The sequence below is a fragment of the Marmota flaviventris genome, chromosome 7 (genome assembly GCF_047511675.1).
Source record: "Marmota flaviventris isolate mMarFla1 chromosome 7, mMarFla1.hap1, whole genome shotgun sequence".
In the NCBI taxonomy this organism is placed as follows: Eukaryota; Metazoa; Chordata; class Mammalia; order Rodentia; family Sciuridae; genus Marmota; species Marmota flaviventris.
In genome coordinates this window covers 89,010,177-89,030,124 of record NC_092504.1, presented here as the reverse complement: position 1 = coordinate 89,030,124, position 19,948 = coordinate 89,010,177, and the positions used below count along the sequence as shown (strand labels likewise).

At 34.8% G+C, this 19,948-nt stretch overlaps 1 protein-coding gene across 1 annotated transcript; it reads left to right on the top strand.

The window, feature by feature from the left end:
• Positions 1-3,028: 3,028 nt before the first annotated feature.
• On the top strand, positions 3,029-16,480 carry Ostc (oligosaccharyltransferase complex non-catalytic subunit). Its single transcript, XM_027935413.2, has 4 exons — positions 3,029-3,225; positions 6,704-6,797; positions 8,615-8,812; positions 15,900-16,480. Exons 1-4 carry the CDS (start codon positions 3,087-3,089, stop codon positions 15,916-15,918), a joined length of 450 nt encoding a protein of 149 aa, XP_027791214.1. The 5' UTR covers positions 3,029-3,086; the 3' UTR covers positions 15,919-16,480.
• The last annotated feature ends 3,468 nt before the right edge of the window (positions 16,481-19,948 follow it).

Here is a 19,948-nt window from a genome sequence, read left to right as displayed (position 1 = left end):
TCATCTGTGAACTATCTGTTCAGTTTCTTAGCCCATTTATTGATCAGGTTTGTTTTTTGTTTTTTATTTTGGTGTTAAGTTTTTTGAGTTCTTTATATATCCTAGAGATTAATGCTCTATCTGAGGTGCAGGTGGCAAAGACTTTCTCTCATTTTGTTGGCTCTCTGTTTGTGTTCTTGATTGTTTCCTTTGCTGTGAAGCTTTTTAATTTGATACTATCCCATTTACTGAATCTTGATTTTACTTCTTGCGATTTATGATTCGTGTTGAGAAATTTATTTCCTAAGCCATACAGTGCCCTTTTAGTGGCTGTATAGTATTCCATTATATTGATACTTAACAATGTATTTAATAATCTGCTATTTTCAATCAAGAATTTTCAATGTTTAAGAAATCATTAAATATTAAGTAGAAATTTATATCCTAGTTTAAGAGTAATGTCTCTTACAACTAATAATGTCTCTCGGAGGCCTCATTCATCAGAACTATGTTCTGAAAAGATTCTGGGAAATATAGTTCCAGTTTAACTAAATTGACAAAATATAAGTAGAGTTCAGCTTGTCATCCATATATAGGATTTTTTAAAAGAAAATAACATTTAATGTAATTTTCAAATGAGGGCAATAGCGGCATCATGCTTCCCCTAACATAATGTAACTATCTCTTAAATGATGAAATAGAAAGCTTTTTCTGCCAAAGAGGAAACAGACTCCTCTGGTTGATAATCATCCCTTTTCTAGATGAGTCATATTCCTTCTTCAATATCTAGTAACTAAAATATAAACAGTAGTTTAAGTACTATTAGCAAATTTTATATTATATATGGTAGAAGAATGGGAGATAGAGGAAAAAATGGTCAATGTTATACACAAATATATTCATATCAAAGTAAGAAAGAGCAGTCATTAACTACCACAGTGCTTATTTCCACAGTTGGTCACATGGTCAAAGCTAATACTTACATTCATGCAGTGCCCATTTCATATTCCCTCTACCCTCAGCAAAAACCTCAACTGGTTGTAGTTTCATTCCTGCTGCTGTGGCCTAAAACTTAATTCATGAAAGGTCTGAACCACTAACAGTTATGGTGTGTTTTGTTTGTTGTTTTGGTTTTTGGCTTGTTATCATTTTTGTTCAACTTTTATCACAAGATGTGAGAATAAGAGGCAGCCAGCTGGGGGAAATCTCCTAGATTCAAGACACAATGTTCCTTGCTGCCGTTTTGTATTGGCAAGTCCACTTTTCTCTTGATTGATCTGTTTAACCTCCCTAGCCAATACAGTTGAATTTTATTTGCATTTTGATTTGGTTTCATCAACACACTTGAAATGGTCAAGTGACAATCTCATCTTCCCAACTCAATGGTCGCTGTGGCTGGCAGGTGTCTTTAACCCTGAAGGGGAAGGTAGGAAAAAAGACTAGGCAAGTCTAGGTGAAGTTAACCCTATATTATAGTTTTTGGCATTTCTCAAATCTTCAATAGGTCCTAGTTCAGGGTTGAGTAGAATCAGACCCTAAAGTAAAGGGATCAAAGAACACAGATACTATATGAAGGCAAAAGTTTCAAGATTTTTCATTCCATTCATTCAACCACGGGACAATCTATAAGCCCAAATGAAAAGCTAGTGTTTTCATCAAATTCAGCCTTCAGGTTCTCCAAAAGTAACATAGGATATGATCATAACCAACACATCAGAACTTCAAAATTAGTGATTTTTTAAAGTTAGCTAAGAGCAACCAAAGCTAGAGGTTAATAATTGAGTCGAATAACAAAAGAGCAGAACCAATCCATGGCACTCCATTAAAACCTATGGCTCTATGATAAACAAAACTCAGAAACATTGGCTCAAAAATATGTTAATTTGTTTTGGATTTGTATAATTAGTTGCTTTAACTCTTACTCCAAAAGGAAATTAACATTTGTAGAATTTTAAAGGATATAAAAAAGAAAAACATAACCAAAATATACCTTTTAGGCCATCTAGGCCATCCCGGAAGACTAATTCTCTGGCATTAATTTTTTATCCATTTGGATTGTAAAAATAGTCCCGAAAAGAGATGATGGCTCATATTAGAGAAGCAATGGAATGCAGAGCAGTCCTTAAGTTAGAGATATTTTAGTAATAAACCCCAAAAGACCTGCTGATATTTTGGATGCACCAGGTAATTAATGGAGAAATTAGGATGATTTCAAGATTTTTTGTCTGAGTGATTTTACCACTTACAGACGTTAAGGGTGACTGAGGAGGGGCAAAGTTGAGAGAACAAGTTATTTAGAATATTATTTTGATCATGCCATGGTATCAGCACCGAAGCATCCCTGTAGAGATGTCCTGTTGTTTGTGGTCTTGGGGATTGAACCCAGGGGTGCTCTACCACTATATTCGTATCCTTTTAAAAACTGTTTTTATTTTGAGATAGGGTCTTGCTAAGTTGCCCAGTTGGGATCCTCTGCTTTAGCCTTCCAAGATGTCCTGTTGATAGTTTTGATCTGGGTTGGATTTTTTTTTTTTATTGATAATATATTATTTTAGCAATTACTACTAATAATTGCTATCGCCCCTATACAACGGGGAAGTTTTTAAAAGCTCTGTGATTTAAGGCTTTCTCGATCCCTTGTGGGAATAAAACCTCCAATACAAAACGCGGACCTCTCCTAAAGTTCTCATTCATTCTTCAGTTCTGTGAACCTAGAGCGTCCTGTATCCAATCAGCTTCCAGATCTCCTGCGACAGCAAGAGGGAGGGGCTCATTTGGATTTGGTTCCCTCCGCTTCTCTGGCTTGGCCACGTCTAAAACCCTGCAGGTCCTTGAAGATATGTAATCACTTACCTATCCTTTGGCAACAAACTGAGTTTATTTTTCCAACTTAAGCTTGATAATATTAAAAATTACATACATTGTAATCGCAAATTTAACTGGTCTGTGTAGTTTCTTCCTTTCCTCTATGGGTGTAAAAACTACTTCCGAGCTTTGCGGACCTGCTAGTCCTTTGTTCGCGCACGCGCAGTTGATGGGGAGGGCGGGCCTGTTTCCGGGTGGCGCGTGGGGCTGCAGGCCCGAGAGCTGCCCTGGCTGCCACCAACATGGAGACTTTCTACCGGGTCCCGTTCTTAGTGCTCGAATGTCCCAACCTGAAGCTGAAGAAGCCGCCCTGGGTGCACATGCCGTCGGCCATGACGGTGTACGCTTTGGTGGTGGTGTCTTATTTCCTCATCACCGGAGGTAACTCGGGCCGTCTGGGGCCCCAGAGGCGCTTGGAGAGCTGACCCGCTCGGGAGGGGCTTCAGCTCGCTGGCTGTCTCAGCCCCGGGAAGCATCGCTGTGCTCTCATTTCTTGGAGGTTGGAGGGAAGTCCCGGGGTCCCAGGTGTTAATGTACAGGCTTATTTGCCCTTGCGCTCTGTCCTGTGTCTTGAGAAAACTTGTGTTCTCACGCCCTTTGCCGTTCTTCTATTGTCGCAGAGTTCCAAGTCGAATGTCTTTTTCACTGACTGTTGTGTATTTCTTGCCATACATTGTTTGACAAAGGTCTTGGGAAAGTCACGTTTGGCCCACTGTTTTTTTCAAGAGGGTATGGGACTTGTCCGAAGTCTCTGAATCTTGGAAGATAACTTCTTGTGTTGCTTTCTGCCTAATATGAAGGGAGTTTTCCAAAACCACGATTTTGATGAATATTTGAGATTGGAGATGAGATTTGCAGAAGCTATTATATTTCCGAAGGCAGAAGTAGAGGAATTTTTTTTTTTAAAGGAAGAAAAACAGCTTTACTATGAAGCATTTTTCAGTTATGTTATCATCCTGTACTTTTCAAGCAGTAAGTTTCAAAGGGGCGTTGCCTTGTCTTTTGGTGAGTTGGCATTCTGTCTGTAGTCTTCAGAGCCACCACTCCTTCAAGCTGCAACTCCAAGATTTACTAACTGTATTTTTAGATTTGGGGAAATGCGGTGCTTAATTCGGAAACTACAAAATTAAAGCTCTGCAGATTAATCTGCTTTTAAGGGAATGGCCATATTTTTATAGATATTTTGTGAGAATACTTGGCATTAAAGAGGAAGAAATATGAAACTGAGAGGGTTTGATTGTAGATGGTACTTTGATATTTACCCTTGACTCCAATCTGGAAATAGTTTTAATTTATGTTCATTTAAATGAATTTCATTTTAAATATTTTTATGTTGGTAAGGTATTACTTAGCATTTGTATTAGCATTAACATTTGATCAACAAGTTAATAGTAATTGTAATTGAATAAATGAAATTTATAATGCTTGTGCCTATTTTTTTTTTTTTAATGGATAATAGAGCTATCCACAAATCTATATCCTGTAACTCTTACTTTTCTTGGTGCCAAAGCCTTTGCTTGAAGCCATCTTTTTCATTGTGGCCACTTTTTTTCTCTGTAAATGATTGTAATGAAGGAAATTCTCTGCTCCAACTGCTGGAAGAAATGGAAGGGGCATCTTTTAGTGGTCAAGGCCATGAGGTGTCAGTTTGGCCACTGGAAAAGAGTCTTTTAAAAACTGAGTGTACCTTTATAAATAAACAATATGTATCACTGAGAAGTACTGAGCAAGTCCATCTGAGTCTCTGTTCACTAGGTATTGTCATAATAGTAAGCAGATACATAATGATCCTGCCTTTCTGAAGCTTATATTGTTGTAGTTGAAACATGTTAAATGTTGTATAATTTTTTTCCATTACAAATTGTCACAAATGCAATGAAGGAGGAGAACAAGAGGTTATGGAAAATAGAATTGGGAGCCATCATTTAGATTAGAAGGTGGTTCTGGAGAAATGACATGTATGCCCACATGTGAAGAATTAGAACAGGTATGCTAGGCAGAGAGGAAAGTATAGACAAATGTGGGACCAGGAGACCAATTACATGACTTTTGTATTTGACAAACTATGCTAGGTTGTGTGGCAGTAGAAAAGGAGGAGAATATAATTAAAGCTTGGTTGAAACTAGATTCATTTGATCTTAGTGGGTTGAGTGTAGGGGAAGAATGAAGTATGAAGGAAACTTACTGGTTTCAGGTTTGAACATCTAGGCAGATGGAAGTGTTGTTTTCCAAGAGGGAATAAACAAAGAGTTTGGGGTTATAATTAGTTGGATATGTGAAATTTGCTGATAAGAGCTAGAACTGAGGAAAGAGGTCTGTACTGAAGTTGGTCGCTTATTTCCTGAACTCTTGTAAGTTAGATATTGAAGAATATACACAAATTCCTCTTGAGCTTATATCTGCTTTAACTATGTTCTCATTAGCAGACATTAATTATGTTATTATGATAATGATGATAATTAGTGGTAATGATTATCATTAGTGATATCATTATCATAAAGGATGTTATCATTAAAAGACATTAAAGTCTGAGTTCCTTTCAAAACAGAAAGCATAGAGGATGTAAGAAGAATCAGAAGTCAAGGGAGGGTTGATATAGGGAAAGAGTGTGAAAAGAGAGGCAAGTAAAGAGAGAACTAAAGGAAAAGAGTGCCTGAGAAGGCAGGAGGGAATGGGGTCCTGATAATTGTAGAAGAAATTCCACATTGATAAGAGGAGACACTTTTTCTCTATTGTAGCTGAAAGAAGGAGGTGAGGATGGATACAGGTACCAGAGGTTTGTAGATTTGACCCGAGAAGATAAGGGAATTGTTTTGTCAGGCTAGGTGAGGGATAGGCGTAGGGTCTGCCATGTTTAAGAAAAGTTGAGGTGAGGATGCTTAAAAACGGTAAAGAAGGTGAGGAATAGATGTCAACAGTGGGAACCAAGAAAACTGTTAGCATTGATGGGCATTAATATTAATAATTCATGCTGATACTATGATATAATGATGGACACTAATATTAATGACTGTGAATCTGTAGTATTGCAAATCTGCCAGATGGTGTGTTTTTAAAAATGTCTCCTTCTTCTACATTTAAGCAGGAAAAATTTTCTAGTTGCTTCTCAATTTATAGAAATACAAGAATATGTGGAACATTTCTAGGCAGAGAGGAAAGTATAGACGAGTGTGGGACCAGGAGACCAATTACATGACTTTTGTATTTGACAAACTATACTAGGTTGTGTGGCAGTAGAAAAGGAGGAGAATATAATTAAAGATTGGTTGAAACTAGATTCAGTTGATCTCAGTGGATTGTGTGTTAACAAAAATAAAACCTTTAATGTTAAGTCTTCTTTATTATGGAATAATTCATAAGTATTAGCAAGTTTTATTGAAAAAGTTTTCTTTATGAAATTGATAATTCTTTTAGAGATAATGTTATTTTAGAAGTCATTTTAAAACAATGGGTAGAGCAAGGTGCAGTGGTGCACACCTGTAATCCCAGCAACTTTGGAAGGCTGAGGCAGGAGGACAAGTTTGAGATCAGCCTCAGCAACTTAGCAATACCTTGTCTCAAAAATAAAAATGGGCTGGGGATGTATCTCAATAGTAAAGCACCCCTGGATTCAGTCCCCAGTATCAAAAAAGAAAAACAAACAAACAAAAAAACCAGCCAGAAAACTTCCCCAAAACATTGTGTTGCGCATCTGAATGGTTTATTGGAAACCTGGAAGATTTGCTGACCTAATTTGATGATAATAATGCAGTCAAAGTAGTCCTATTTAAATGTAAACAAACCTTTAGAGACAATGTGAACTAATTCTTTTTTAAAGATTAGGAGTCCAATTTAATCTGTACTATTGTCTTTCATATAGGAATAATTTATGATGTTATTGTTGAACCTCCAAGTGTTGGCTCTATGACTGATGAACATGGGCATCAGAGGCCAGTAGCTTTCTTGGCCTACAGGTAAAAAACCTTTCTGAATACTTGATGGAGGGCAAGAAGATTGCTGGGGCATGCCATTCTTATTTAAAAATATAGTAAAACCTGGGGGACCCATCTACATTTAGATAAAAAAAAACTGTCTTAAAACGTGGGATTTTGAAGTGGAAGGCAGTGGGGCAAGAGTAGAAGTATATTCATTTGTTAGAAAAAAAAAATATTTGACAATGATTAATGTATCACCAATTCAAAGGAAGTGTCAGTTTAAAATACATTTATAGCCTATATTCTGGGGGTTAGCAAATTGCAGCCATTTGTGGTGTGTGTGTGTGAGAATAAAATTTTACTGGAATTAGGCATGTCCATCTGTAAACTACCTATAGCTGTTTTGAAGCTAAAGTAGCTGAACTGAGAAAGACACAAACCATATGGCTAAGATATTTATTTATTTGTAGTATGTGTATTTGGGGTGGGTTGTGCTGGGGATTGAATGTAGGTCCTTGTTGAGACATGCTTAGACAAGCCACTGAGCTATATCCTTACCCCTTAAGATATTTATTATATCTTAATAAATATCTTAAGATATTTATTATATGGCATTTTAGAAAAAAAATTGTGGACCCTGTACTATACCACTGGATGAGAAAAGTAACTGTTGAGACTTCAAAGTTCCATTTAATATGTGAAACAACAATCCAGTGTGGTTTGTTTCACCTGAACAATCCTTATCACATTGCTTTCTAAAACCCACTTGATAAATGTCTATCTAAATATAGCTGTACATTTATATTTATAGAAATGCTAATATATGTATAGGGCATGCTTGGAAAAAAATGGCTGTGGTTCTTAGGTGGGGAGGTAACTGACAAGAGATCTTGATAGTAGGGAGACTTTCCATAGTGTCCTCTTTTGTACTGTTTGGAATTTGGATCTGGTGCAGGTTTATGGTGTTTTCCATGAAAATAATCAGTTAATTAAAAATATATCATACACCTTTTTATAATACCTACATAAAACCTTCCCTTTAACAAATAGATTTGTTTTTAGAGGTCCTGGAACCCTGAGAATTTGATAGAAGCTGTCTAACTCTAGAAAAATCAGATATACACATATAATTATAAGGGTCTATAGATTGCTGAAGTCTTTGTGGGATCAAGGAGCCTTAGTTAAGAACATTTACTTTAAAAATACTTCCCACTGAAACAAGACGTTTAATATTTATTGTGATAAAACTTTTAAGAAACACTGCTTACCAATTCAAATTAATTTGAAAATAATAGTAAAAATTTAAGTAGTATAATAATTGTATTATTTTCTGGAACTGGGACTTGAACCAGGGGTACTTGATCACTGAGCTATATTCCTAGTCCTTTTTACTTTTTAATTTTGAGACAGGGTCTCACTAATTTGCTGAGGCTGACCTTGAACCTGCAATCTTCCTGCTTCAGTCTCCTGAGTCACTGGGATTATAGGTGAACACCATCAAGTTTAGCTCTTTTAAATAGCATAACTAAAAGCTAAACTAAACTTTTTAAAAAATATAAGCTACATGAAAAGTTTTTGTCTGTTTTGTTCATGGCTTTATTCCTAAAACAGTGCTTTCTACATTATAGACCTCTCACTAAATATTTGAATGAATGAGCAGGCAAATATCCAAAGGTTTAATAAAAAGCTGTAAAGGTAAAATAAAAAGTTATAATAAAAAGTTGTAAGGATAAAAAAAAAAAAACTATCATAAGTGTTTTAACATAAAAGCAGAAATAGAAATCTCAATCTAAAGGGAAAAATTTCATTTTTCTGGAAATATTCATTTTTTTTTTCTGTGATCTTTTCTTTTCCAGAGTAAATGGACAATATATCATGGAAGGACTTGCATCCAGCTTCCTGTTTACAATGGGGGGTTTAGGTTTCATAATCCTGGATCGATCCAATGCACCAAATATTCCAAAACTCAATAGATTTCTTCTTCTATTCATTGGATTCGTCTGTGTCCTACTGAGCTTTTTCATGGCTAGAGTATTCATGAGAATGAAACTGCCGTAAGTTAAATATTTTGTTTAATCAGCAGTTTAACTTTTGTTACAAATTCGAAAAAGGATTATTTGGACAATGTAAAATTGTAGGAGACTTAATTTAACACTCAGTTAAACAGATAAAAAGGTCAAGAACTAAAGGAAATTGTTATTTGCTCAAGGTTATAGCTATAGTTGGTAATAAAACTGAGACCAAATAGGTTGTCTTGGTTCTACCCCATGCATGTTCATGAGAAAATTTAGTTATTTTACCTCAGCATCACTGACTGGCAATAATTATTTTTTCTCTAAAGTGCCTTTTGATTAATCAATAAAATGGGATTTCAGTGTAATAATAGGAAAGATTTTTCAAGTCATTAATTGCTGCTGCTCTTCAAATATTGGTATAGCTTAATCATCCTTAATCTCAAAATCTAAAACCTTTTTGACTACTGACATGATGCTACAAGTGGAAAATTCTATACCATGAAACTGTTTTAATCACAGAATTACTAAAAATCTTATATAAAATTACCTTTGGCTTATGTCTGTATAGACATACATAAATGAGGTTTGTCTTTGGACTTGGGTCCCATCACTAGTGTATCTCATTGTGTATATGTGAATATTAAAAGTCCGAAATATGAAACACTTGTGATTCTAAGCAGAATAAGGATATTCAATCTGTGTGAAAAAATTTGTTATGCCTTGGATGGGAAAAGAGAACTATTGTCCCCTAAAATCTGGGAAAAAGATTATATTTTATATATAATATATATTTAAAAATTATTTTAATCAGAGAACTTAAGATATCTTTAGAAGAAAAGCGTATTTGTTTTGTGGAAACTTAAAATTCCATTTAAGACCATTAATTTGAAAGGTGGGCAAGTCTGATCACATTTTCTTACATTCTGATTTTGCCTATGGATGCGTTAGTAACTAGAAATTTGGGCAAACATGACAGAAAGATGAACTCTTGGAGGGTTTATTTATTTATTAGGTACTGTGTTTAAACATTACCTGTCAATTGTACTGATTTCCTAATATTTTGAATTTTACAAGTTCACTTGTCCTTTGGCTTAGCCTACCTATTGTCTGTAACATATCTGGGGTAGAGTGGGCAGACTTCTCTTCAGAAGTCAGAATTCTTTATCCTGCAGTAGTATTCCCCTCTTAGCCCTGGAAGTATGGAAAGATAGTGCACAGGTTTCTTTGTCAGCTTAATGCCTGTGTGGTCACATAGCCCCTTAGACTCCTCTGCTGTTTGGGAATAATCCACCATATTCTGGCAAAGAAACTAAAGGAAAATGGGAGAGACTGGTAGAGCAGGAAAAGTAGAGGTTCCTAGAGAGGATAAAGAAGCTATTAGGAATTAATGGAAACTGAGGAAATCTTTGGAGACATGTAGGAAACAGAAGTGAGCTGGTTTTACTGATAGAACTGTTTTGTTCCCATTCTACCTAGTATTGTCTTTCTTTCTTCCAGTTCTCTCGTAGGTATGTTAAATGAGAAGTGTCTTATATTTTAGCTCAGGCATTTGGCTTTTATGATAAAAGAACTCTTCCATCTGTTATTTATAAAAAAAGCTTTGGAAAGTGTTTAATTCTCTGGATTATCCTCCATCTTTTACAATTATTTATGTAAACATTTGTCTCCCTATTCCAGTTGTACAGGCCAGTATGCAAAATTGTTTGAATAAAACCAAGTTTGAAGGTACAGAAACCAGATATATCCTCTGGGTTTCAGTGGCACTTTATGTTTAGATCTAATCAAAGTAGAATAATGGTCCAAACAGAAAATTGCTACTTACTATACTTTCTGTAACTTGTCTTGCACCTAAATTGAAGATGTGATTGAACTTATGGGTGCTTAACCACTGAGCCACAACCCCAGCCCTTTTTTTTTTTTTTTTTTTTTTAAATATTTTATTTTGATTCAGGGTCATACTAAGATGCTTAGGGCCTTGCTAAATTGCTGAGGGTGTTTTTAACTTGTAATCCTCCTGCCCTGGACTCCCGAGCCACTGGGATTATAGGCATGTGCCACTGCACCTAGCAAGATGTGATTTTTTTTTTAAGAGGAGGAAATTTATAGTTCATTCTTTCATATGATTTTTCATTTCTAGCTCCTAATGCCTGGTCCTGTGGGTGTAGAGTAGAGAGAAACAGTGAACAGTTTTAGATAAAGGGGAGCAATGGTATTGGTTTTCTAGAGTATTTGGTGGTTTCAAGGGAGATGATGAGTTCTGTTGGCTCAGTTTGTACACATGCTGGCTTAAGACACCAGCAAGGAAAGGGTGTGTTTCTTCTTTCACACAAGTTATAATATCCTAAGGTATGTAAATGTTTTGATACGTTAAGTGGAATAACAACATAAAAGATGTTAAAAAATGTGAGTAGCTCACTGGCTTTTCCAAATCAAGTCATTTTCTAACATCTGAGATAAAGGATGGCTGTGCTATAACATGGATTATGATAACTTCAGGGTGAAATATTTTTTCAAAAGAGTTAGATTATTACTTTTAGCAAGAAGTAACTTTAAAAAGGAAAAAACAGGAGCACTGAAACAGTATTACTGGTTCTATGTTTACTGATTTATGCTTCTTTAAAAACTTGATGTCTCTCCTTTGATGTGATTTTACTAATTATACATGATTTTATTTGATGCCTTGACCTTTGAAGAAATATAGACTCTAATAAAACGAATGTTCATTAGCTATTTGCATATGCAGCAATATACTTAAAGTGGAAAAATTAATTTTAGTCCCTAATATTTTTATTATTAGAGAGTTACAAAGGCGTAATTTTTATTGTGAAAATAAAAATTTTCTAATATAATTAATAAGATAATGTGTATAAAATTGTGTGTCTGTTGGATGTTGTGTTTAAAATGTACACAGGCTCAAAGAAAATAAAATGTCAGACATCAGGTAGAAGACTTTGGTACGAATTTATATATGATTCATTTGAAAAAGAAATGAATGGTTATTAGACTCTCTTTAGCCTCCACTATTAGGGCAGTTTTGACCTAAAAGCAGGAGGTTTTTTTGTTCTTAATTATTTTTGCCACTTGGGCATTGAATCCAGGGCTTCATGCATGGTAGACATGAAAACAATAAAAGTAAAAGGTGGCTTGCAGTGTTGCAGTGTAATGACTAAAAATCAAGCAAGGTTCCTACAATTAGTCAAGTCTGTTATAAAGCTGTATATAAAACTACTCTAGGACTGACAGTGTATCAGTGATAAGTCACTTGCCTAGCATGCATGAGGTCCTGGGTTTAATCCCTAGTACTGCAAAAACAGCAACAAATCCTGCTTAGTTACGTATGTTGGCACACACCTGTACTCAGGAGGCTGAGACCAGGGGAACACAAGTTCTATTCTAGCCTGGGTAGAAGAGAGACCCTGTCTGAAAATAAAAATAAATAAATTTATAAATGAAGGATTGAGATATAGTTCTGGGGCAGAACACTTGCCTAGCAGGCATGAGGTTGTGAGTTCAGTTGATCCCCAGTACTGCAAAACAAAACAAAAAACACAAAACCCTGCTCTAAATACTGTTCTACATCTGAAGACAAAAGACCTGCTTTACTCAGCTGGCAAAAGTGTCTAATCTTGTTTTTGACAGTTTTTATTAAGCCTAATGAGTAAAGCTAGGGAGCTCCTGAGTAATACTAAAATCATGTGATCAATTAAGAATGGATATTCTCTTAAAAGAAGGAGGAAATGAAAAATAAAAAAGAATATAATAATACTTAAATTAACATTATTTAGGGAATGATGATGCCGATATGTGGTTCTTCCATATAGCTGAAACTTTAGAAGTATTATCACATTTGTATTGCCACCTTAGTATTCAGAACAGGCATGAGGAGACTTTTTGTGTTTTAATGCTCTTCTGTTATTTTCTTGCCTGTGGTTTTAAGCAAACTACTTAACCACTCTTATTGTCTTATATTGCCATACTAGGAATCAAACCCAGAGCCTTGCAAATGATAGGCAAGCACTCAATCATTGAGCTGTACACCCTCAGCCATTTTTAGGATTGTTACAGAGATTAAAAATGTAATAATGCAAGCTGGGTGTGGTGGTGCCCACTTGTAATCCAGTGGCTCAGGAGGCTGAGGTAGGAGGATCACAAGTTCAAAGCCAGCCTTAGCAACTTCTCAAAGCCCTAAGCAACTTAGCAAGACCCTGTCTTTAAATAGAATATTAAAAAGGACTGGGAATGTGCCTTTGTGGTTAAGCACCCCTGGGTTCAATCCCTGGTGCAAAAAAAAAAAAAAAAAAAAAGTAATAATGTGAGTCATACTATTTTCAGAAATTTCTGTGTTAACGCTAACCTAGTTCACTGCCTGTCTTAATATACTGAAGGCACTCAGTGATTATTGAAAGAACAAATACCTTAAAGGTTAAATAGAAGATCCTTTATGGTGGCTTCTCCTGTCTGTGATTGATTTTTGAGTTCTTATATTTATCTATAATTATACTTGCATAAAATTCTCACAGACCTGAATATAATAATTAAAAGTTCACAGAACTGAATATAATAATTATGAAATTTTTGATTTATTAGAAGGGGTTAAATGATTCCAGGAGAGATCATAATAAATGTGTTTCAGCACATTTTTATTTCCTACTGAGAAGTACATGATATTGATTTATTTGTTCTTTCTTCTAAAATGGTTTCTTTATAGTATTACAGTGTTTCAAAGTGTCCTCTAAATTTTTCAAATGATAGGACTATATATATATACAGGTTTGTCAGTTTTGAATAAATGTATATCCATTTAACTATTCTTTTCCATGTAAATAAAGGTTGACAATAATTCATGGACTCATAGTACATAAACATACATCACACACTGAAAAAGGAATACCACAGTATGTACTGTGTCAGGAGATGGAGGTCTGAACAGTCAGGTGTGGTGGTGATTTCATGTAATCCCAGCCACTCAGGACACTGAGCCTGGAGGATTGAGAGTTTAAGCCCAGCCTGAGGAATATAGTAAGATCCAATCTCCAAAAAAAAAAAAAAAAGAGAGAGAGGGATGGAGGGCCAAAGTGCATATTCACATATTAGTATATGCAAATGACAGGAAACCATCCTGAAGAGTCCACAGGTAGTGTAAGCTAGCCATTGAGTACCTTCCTCTGTGTGGTGTAGGTGCCAGTGGATCCTGGCTTAAAATCTTCTTGAGCCTTTTTTGTATGGTTTTAAAGTATTCTTTTTGTGATACATTGGACATTATAGTAGAAGATATATGTGGGGTCTTCCAAGACAACGTGTATATCCAAAGGGCCTTTTTATTTTTTATTTTAATTCAGTTTGAAGGTAGGGGATATGAAAAGGGTTGGGTTGTATTTAAGTTATTGTAAAAGTAGTTGTTTTAGATGAAAGTTCTCCACTGAAACTGCAGATTAGCCAAGCTTATATAACAGAAGGAAAACAATATGAATTCTGGGAAGATTGCACTGGCTGTAATAGCTCCTAATTGTCTATGGAAACAAGTGAGTCCCGAAGCTAGGAGCTAGGAAAGCAAGTTCTTGAGTGTCTGCCATGTGCCAGACACTGAGTAGTCCTCAGTGTTATAAAATAGTTTTTACTTTGTATCTTAAAAAAAAAAAAAAAAAAAAAAAAAACCTTGAGATTTTGATAATTATAACAGCTAACACTTATCAATTTCTTATTACCCTGAATAGCAGGTTCGGTATAACTAGATTCTCTCAGATAATCTTTAAAACCATGTACAGTAACTCTCATTATAGATGAGGAAACTGAGTTAGGTTGCCCAGGTTAACCTGATAAGTGGTAGAGGCAGGGTCAAAGAGAGAGGTTCTGAAGCCATCCATAAGTACAAAGTCTAAGTACAAGGTATATAAAGACTTTTTTTTCCTCCATTGGTGAATTTATATGTATTTAAAAATTATTTGCATACTTCATAACAGTCTAAAAGTCAAAATATACTCTGTCATGTATATCTAAAAATAATTTTAAAAGTTAAAATTTAAAAAAGGAATGTAAGCAGGGATACATATATGTGTAGAAAAAAATGTATAAAAGTCATGTGTTCAATTTATTACAGTCATGTGTTCAATTCCTGCAGGTTAAGGTAGAAAGATATTCACAATGTCTACTTACTATTTTTTTCTTTTAAAAATTTTTAATTTTTTCTTTTACATATAATAGTAGAATGTATTTGACATATATACATGGAGTATAACTTCCCATTTTTGTGATTGTATGTGATATGGAGTTATGCTGGTTATGTATTCATACATTAACATAGGAAAGTTATGTCTGATTGATTCTACTATTAAAGACTTTCTTATTGTGGATAGTTTTATATAATTTTCCTGTTTTTTCCCTGATCTGCAGATTCTTAATACTAGATCTCAAAAGTTTGCTCCAAAAGGAAACACCAAACTTAAAGATTTTAGCTTGTGTATTTATATTTAACTTGTATATTTAATAAAAGGATCTGTTATTTAATCAGTGTGAAATTTGATCTTATCTATAGATATAACTAAAACTCATAACTGTTCTTGGGACATTTCCTAAATGAATGGATGTGTTGGGGCAGATGCTTCTGACATTGTTCTTGAGAACCAAAAAGTTCACTTCCCAGACACTCATTCTCCCACCTTCTCCTGTGGTAATAGGACTTTTCCAACCAATTTCTTTTCATAAAAAACTTGTGATTTTTTTGTTGTAATTTTGATTGATTCTGACTCTTAACTCTTTTACATAATGTTTTCTTTTCTCTACTTCTTTTTTCTTATTCAGTGTTTAGTGTATTGCTTTGCAACTTTTTTTTTTTTTTTGGTGGTGCTAGGGATCGAACCCAGGGCCTTGTGCATGCAAGACAAGCACTCTACCAACTGAGCTATATCCTCACCTTGCTTTGCAACTTTATTCTTTGAGTGGGAAGAGTAATAAATTGAGGGCTAGTAATTTATTTACTTATTGGGATGAGGGGCCAGTTATGAAATAGGAACCATGATAAAGAATCACAGCTATGTCTTTGAATTATTTGATTCATCATAAAATTTGAGCACTTTGAAAAATGTTGCACCCTTTTCACTTTTTGTGTTTATGAATTTTATTTCTACAGGGGCTATCTGATGGGTTAGAGTGCCTTTTGAGAAGAAATCAGTGGATTCTGGATTTGCTCCTGTTGATGAAGTTTTAAAGGCTGTACCAGTCCTCCACTATGAAATGTGGAAAAGAATAAAAAGCAGCAGTAAAAGAAGTATCAAGTGAAAACATAGGAAGTATATGAAAGCTTGGACTAGAATTTCTTGGTATCAGAGACAAGTTTATCACAGTATTTTTTTCCTGCTGACCTGTTGTACCAACGATGTTAAGTGTCATTTTCTTAGTTTTTCATTTCGTATATATACTGTTCTTCTAAAATTATAATATTGAATAAATGATTATTTTTTACAACCCCCTTTAACATTTTTTGGAGATATTTCTGATTTTCAGAAATTAATGTAAAATCAGGAAGCAAGATCTCTGAGAACTCTTGAGAACTGAGAACTCTGGACTGCTGATCCGCTTCACTGATGGTGCTTTGCCTTTAAACAGTGTGTGTGATAGTACGTTATTTCACATATGTGTGCAAGACTGTTTCCTCAACAGTAAGATGTATGAAAGGAGCAGAAATAAATAATTTTTCTAATTAACACCCTTTATATTTGTTTGTTTCAACTGGCCGATACTTTTAGTTTATAAATCATTCAGTCCCATCTTGTGACATTTAGGTACTTTTGGTAGCCTGAGATCTCAAAATTCAGTTGACAGGATGCCTTATAAAGTAGTATCAGTATTCCTGTAAATATTCAGCATGGCTGTGTATCTGTGTCAGAGTTGTAAAGGTAATTGTGCTAGATGAAAGTTCCCTCTAGGCATTCATTTTCACTGGTTGGCATCTTTTGAACACTTGTAAAAACATCCCTAGCCAGTTGTGGTCTTCCTCTAATGTCTTCTAGCTAGGCCTTTCAGTTCTTCCTGGTTGGCTGTGGCCTTCACTTCTTTAATGGCTCTGTTCATTTTTATCCTAAGATCTTTTCAGTTTACAGTAAAAATTTCTCTCATGTAAGTTATCCCCCCTCCTTCCATTGCCACCCCAATTCCAAGGATGATCCCATTGTAGTTGTTTATTAAGATTCATTCATTTATTCAAAAAGTTTTGAGTACCCATCATTTTTTTGCTAGGCAGCACTGAGGATGTTATGGTGAATAAGACAAGTAAGGGCTCTGATTTCACAGAGCCTATAATAATCAGTATTAAATGTTTATCAATTATCAGACACTGATAACTACAACAAAGAAATAAGCAAGTTGAGTAAATAGTCTAACAGTGATGGGAAGCATGGAGAAAAGGGATTATTAAACTCAAGCTTTGAGAAAGGAAAATAAGTTATGTATGTACTTATCAGTTCTGAAGGCTTGATTCAATATTTATCACCTTTTTTGTTAATTAGATGGTTTTTTCAAACCTTGCTCAAATTAGGTGTACAGAAGCTAGCACAAAGAATATGGCTCTGAAAGGTTGAGTAGTGAGACAGTTCTGTTAACAGCCACCAGATGGTGCTATTAAGTTTTGTTATTTTCTGATTTCTAAATTCCTAATTTTGAAATACTTATATCTTTTAAAAATAGTTATATCTTAATACAGTGAAATACATTTAAATCATTAAAGTACTTAAAAATAATGTAAAATATTTCATACCAGTATTTCAAAGTGCAGTGTTTATGTGAAGAAACAAAATTTCTGTACCTGTACCAAACTTACTAAGCATTACTTACATAAACAGATTTAAAAGGTAAGTGAGAGAGTAAATGTGTAGACTATAATAAGAACAAACTTGTCTATGGTTTATCAGCATTTTCCAGGGAAAGATGCTAAAGTGTAGGGAGAAGTGAAAACTTTTATAAAGGAGCATAATTCCAGTGGATGGAAAAGAATGGAAGTGAAATTAGGCACAGGAAGCAAGTGGAATGAAGCAGAGCTGACAAAATTGCTGTCAGCACAATAGAAAGCTCCAGAATAAACACTGCTTGTCAGGGGCATGGCAGGTGAAGATGGCTATACTGTTGTTCCATTGCATTGTCTCATTGGCTAGAAGCCACCTCAGGATTAGGAGGATCATGGCTGGAAAGCTGAGGTGAACCCTTACAATGCTAACAACTGGAGTCTTATCATCTGGCCACACTCCTTGCAGCTTGGTAATGAGTCCTTCAAGGAGGAACAGCACATCTCTGTTTGCAGATTTACAAAGGAAATATAGTATTTATAGAATTAAAATGAAATAATGCCAGATATTTTGCTTAGGATATTTTGCTTAAGATTATTCTATGATCATTGCTAATGTTTATTTGAATTGTAAAATGTCAATGGCAAAATGTGCTCAATGGTACTTTCCTGAAGGAAGAAATAAGTTACTTTCCCAGTTTGCTTGAAGTCGAATCCAGATCTTCTGAATAGCAGAACAGTTGTTTCCGTTGTGTGCAATATTCTGGCGCAGAACAGCAGTCTTTGATCATAGTGATAAGTATACATTTATTCAAAGAAGGCATGTGCCAGATGTTGGGTTTTATCAGAGTAAACAAGAACAACACAGCCCCTCCCCAGGTGGAAGCTTGATGAATATGCACAGGCAAATTCTTAGTTATAGGAACCCAATTTTGAAGGAACCCAGATTTGAGGGAAGGCTACAATTTGTGGGAATTAAGGGTAATGAATCTGCTTACAATTTTCAAGTACTAATAATACATTTGCCAAGATCATTTACTCATTTTTCTTATCATTATATAGTAATATTCTTAATTGCAAGGGAAAGAAACTTAAGCTATTTTAAACAAAGAGAATAATATATTGGGATCCTAGAGTGTTTCATAATACTAAAGAGTTATACTTCTGGGAGTACTAGAATCAGGATAGAATCAGGATGTATTCCTTACTGTAAGGACTTCATTGTTCATTTCTGCAGATCTGCATCATACATTCCTCTCCAAGATTGGTTACTTTTAGTTCAGTGTGATGAAAACCATTGCTGTTCACCTATCGTAATTGCTAAATTCAGCCACTGTAGAAGAAATTTCCTTGACCATCACAGTTTCCAAGTCTAGTAGAAGTCCCAGAGACTTCTACTAGTTGACCAGTTTAGTTGAGGTATTTTTACCTGAAGTTTTGTTTTGGAAAGCACACTTAGAGAACAGGGTTTGGTTGTTGGCTTGTATTTGAAGGGCTATGTAGTAACTGGATTAATATGTATTAAGGGAAGATGTTACTGGCTTTTCATTATATTATTTTATTTCTTGTAACATTAGTAAATTGAGATGTTTGCCTACACTATGCCATGTCTTTAAAATAGAAATTATTTAAAAATCATATATACTATACTTTAAAATAATTTGAATTAGATGATTAAAAGAATTCCATTAATTAGAATTAAGTAAATTTAAAGTATTAACAATCCTTACATTCTAAAGAGAACTATTATGCCATAATTGTCCAGTGTGGTAGCCACTAACTACATGTAATTGTTAAACACCTGAAATGCAGTTAGTTTGAATTTGAGATGTGCTGTAAGTGTAAAATGTACATTGGAGTTCAAAGATATAGTGCCCCCAACAGAATATCTGAATATTTTTATATTATATATATTTATAATGTTCAAATGTTGTTTTGATATATGTATACATTATAGAGTATCTAAAGCAAACTAATTAATGTATACATCCCCTTATATTTCTTTTCTTTTTTTCCTGTGGTGAGAACAAAACAATCTACTCTTAGCAATTTTTAAGTATGCAATATATTGTTATATACTATATTTACTATGGAATACAATAGATAATAGAGTTCTTGAATTTATTCTTCTATTAAAATTGATTTGTGTCTGCACCCCAACCTCCAGCCCCCCATACTAGGTATTGCCTCTAGGAGCGCTCTACCACTGACCCATATCCCCAGCCCTTTTTATTTATTTATTTTTTTGAGACAGGGCCTCATTAAGTTGCAAGAGGCTGCCTTTGAATTTGTAATCCTCATGTCTCAGCCTCTCGAGTTGCTGGGATTACAGATATGCACCACTGTGTCTGACAAATTTTGTTGTCCTTTGACCAACATCTCCCCCAAATACCCTACTCCCC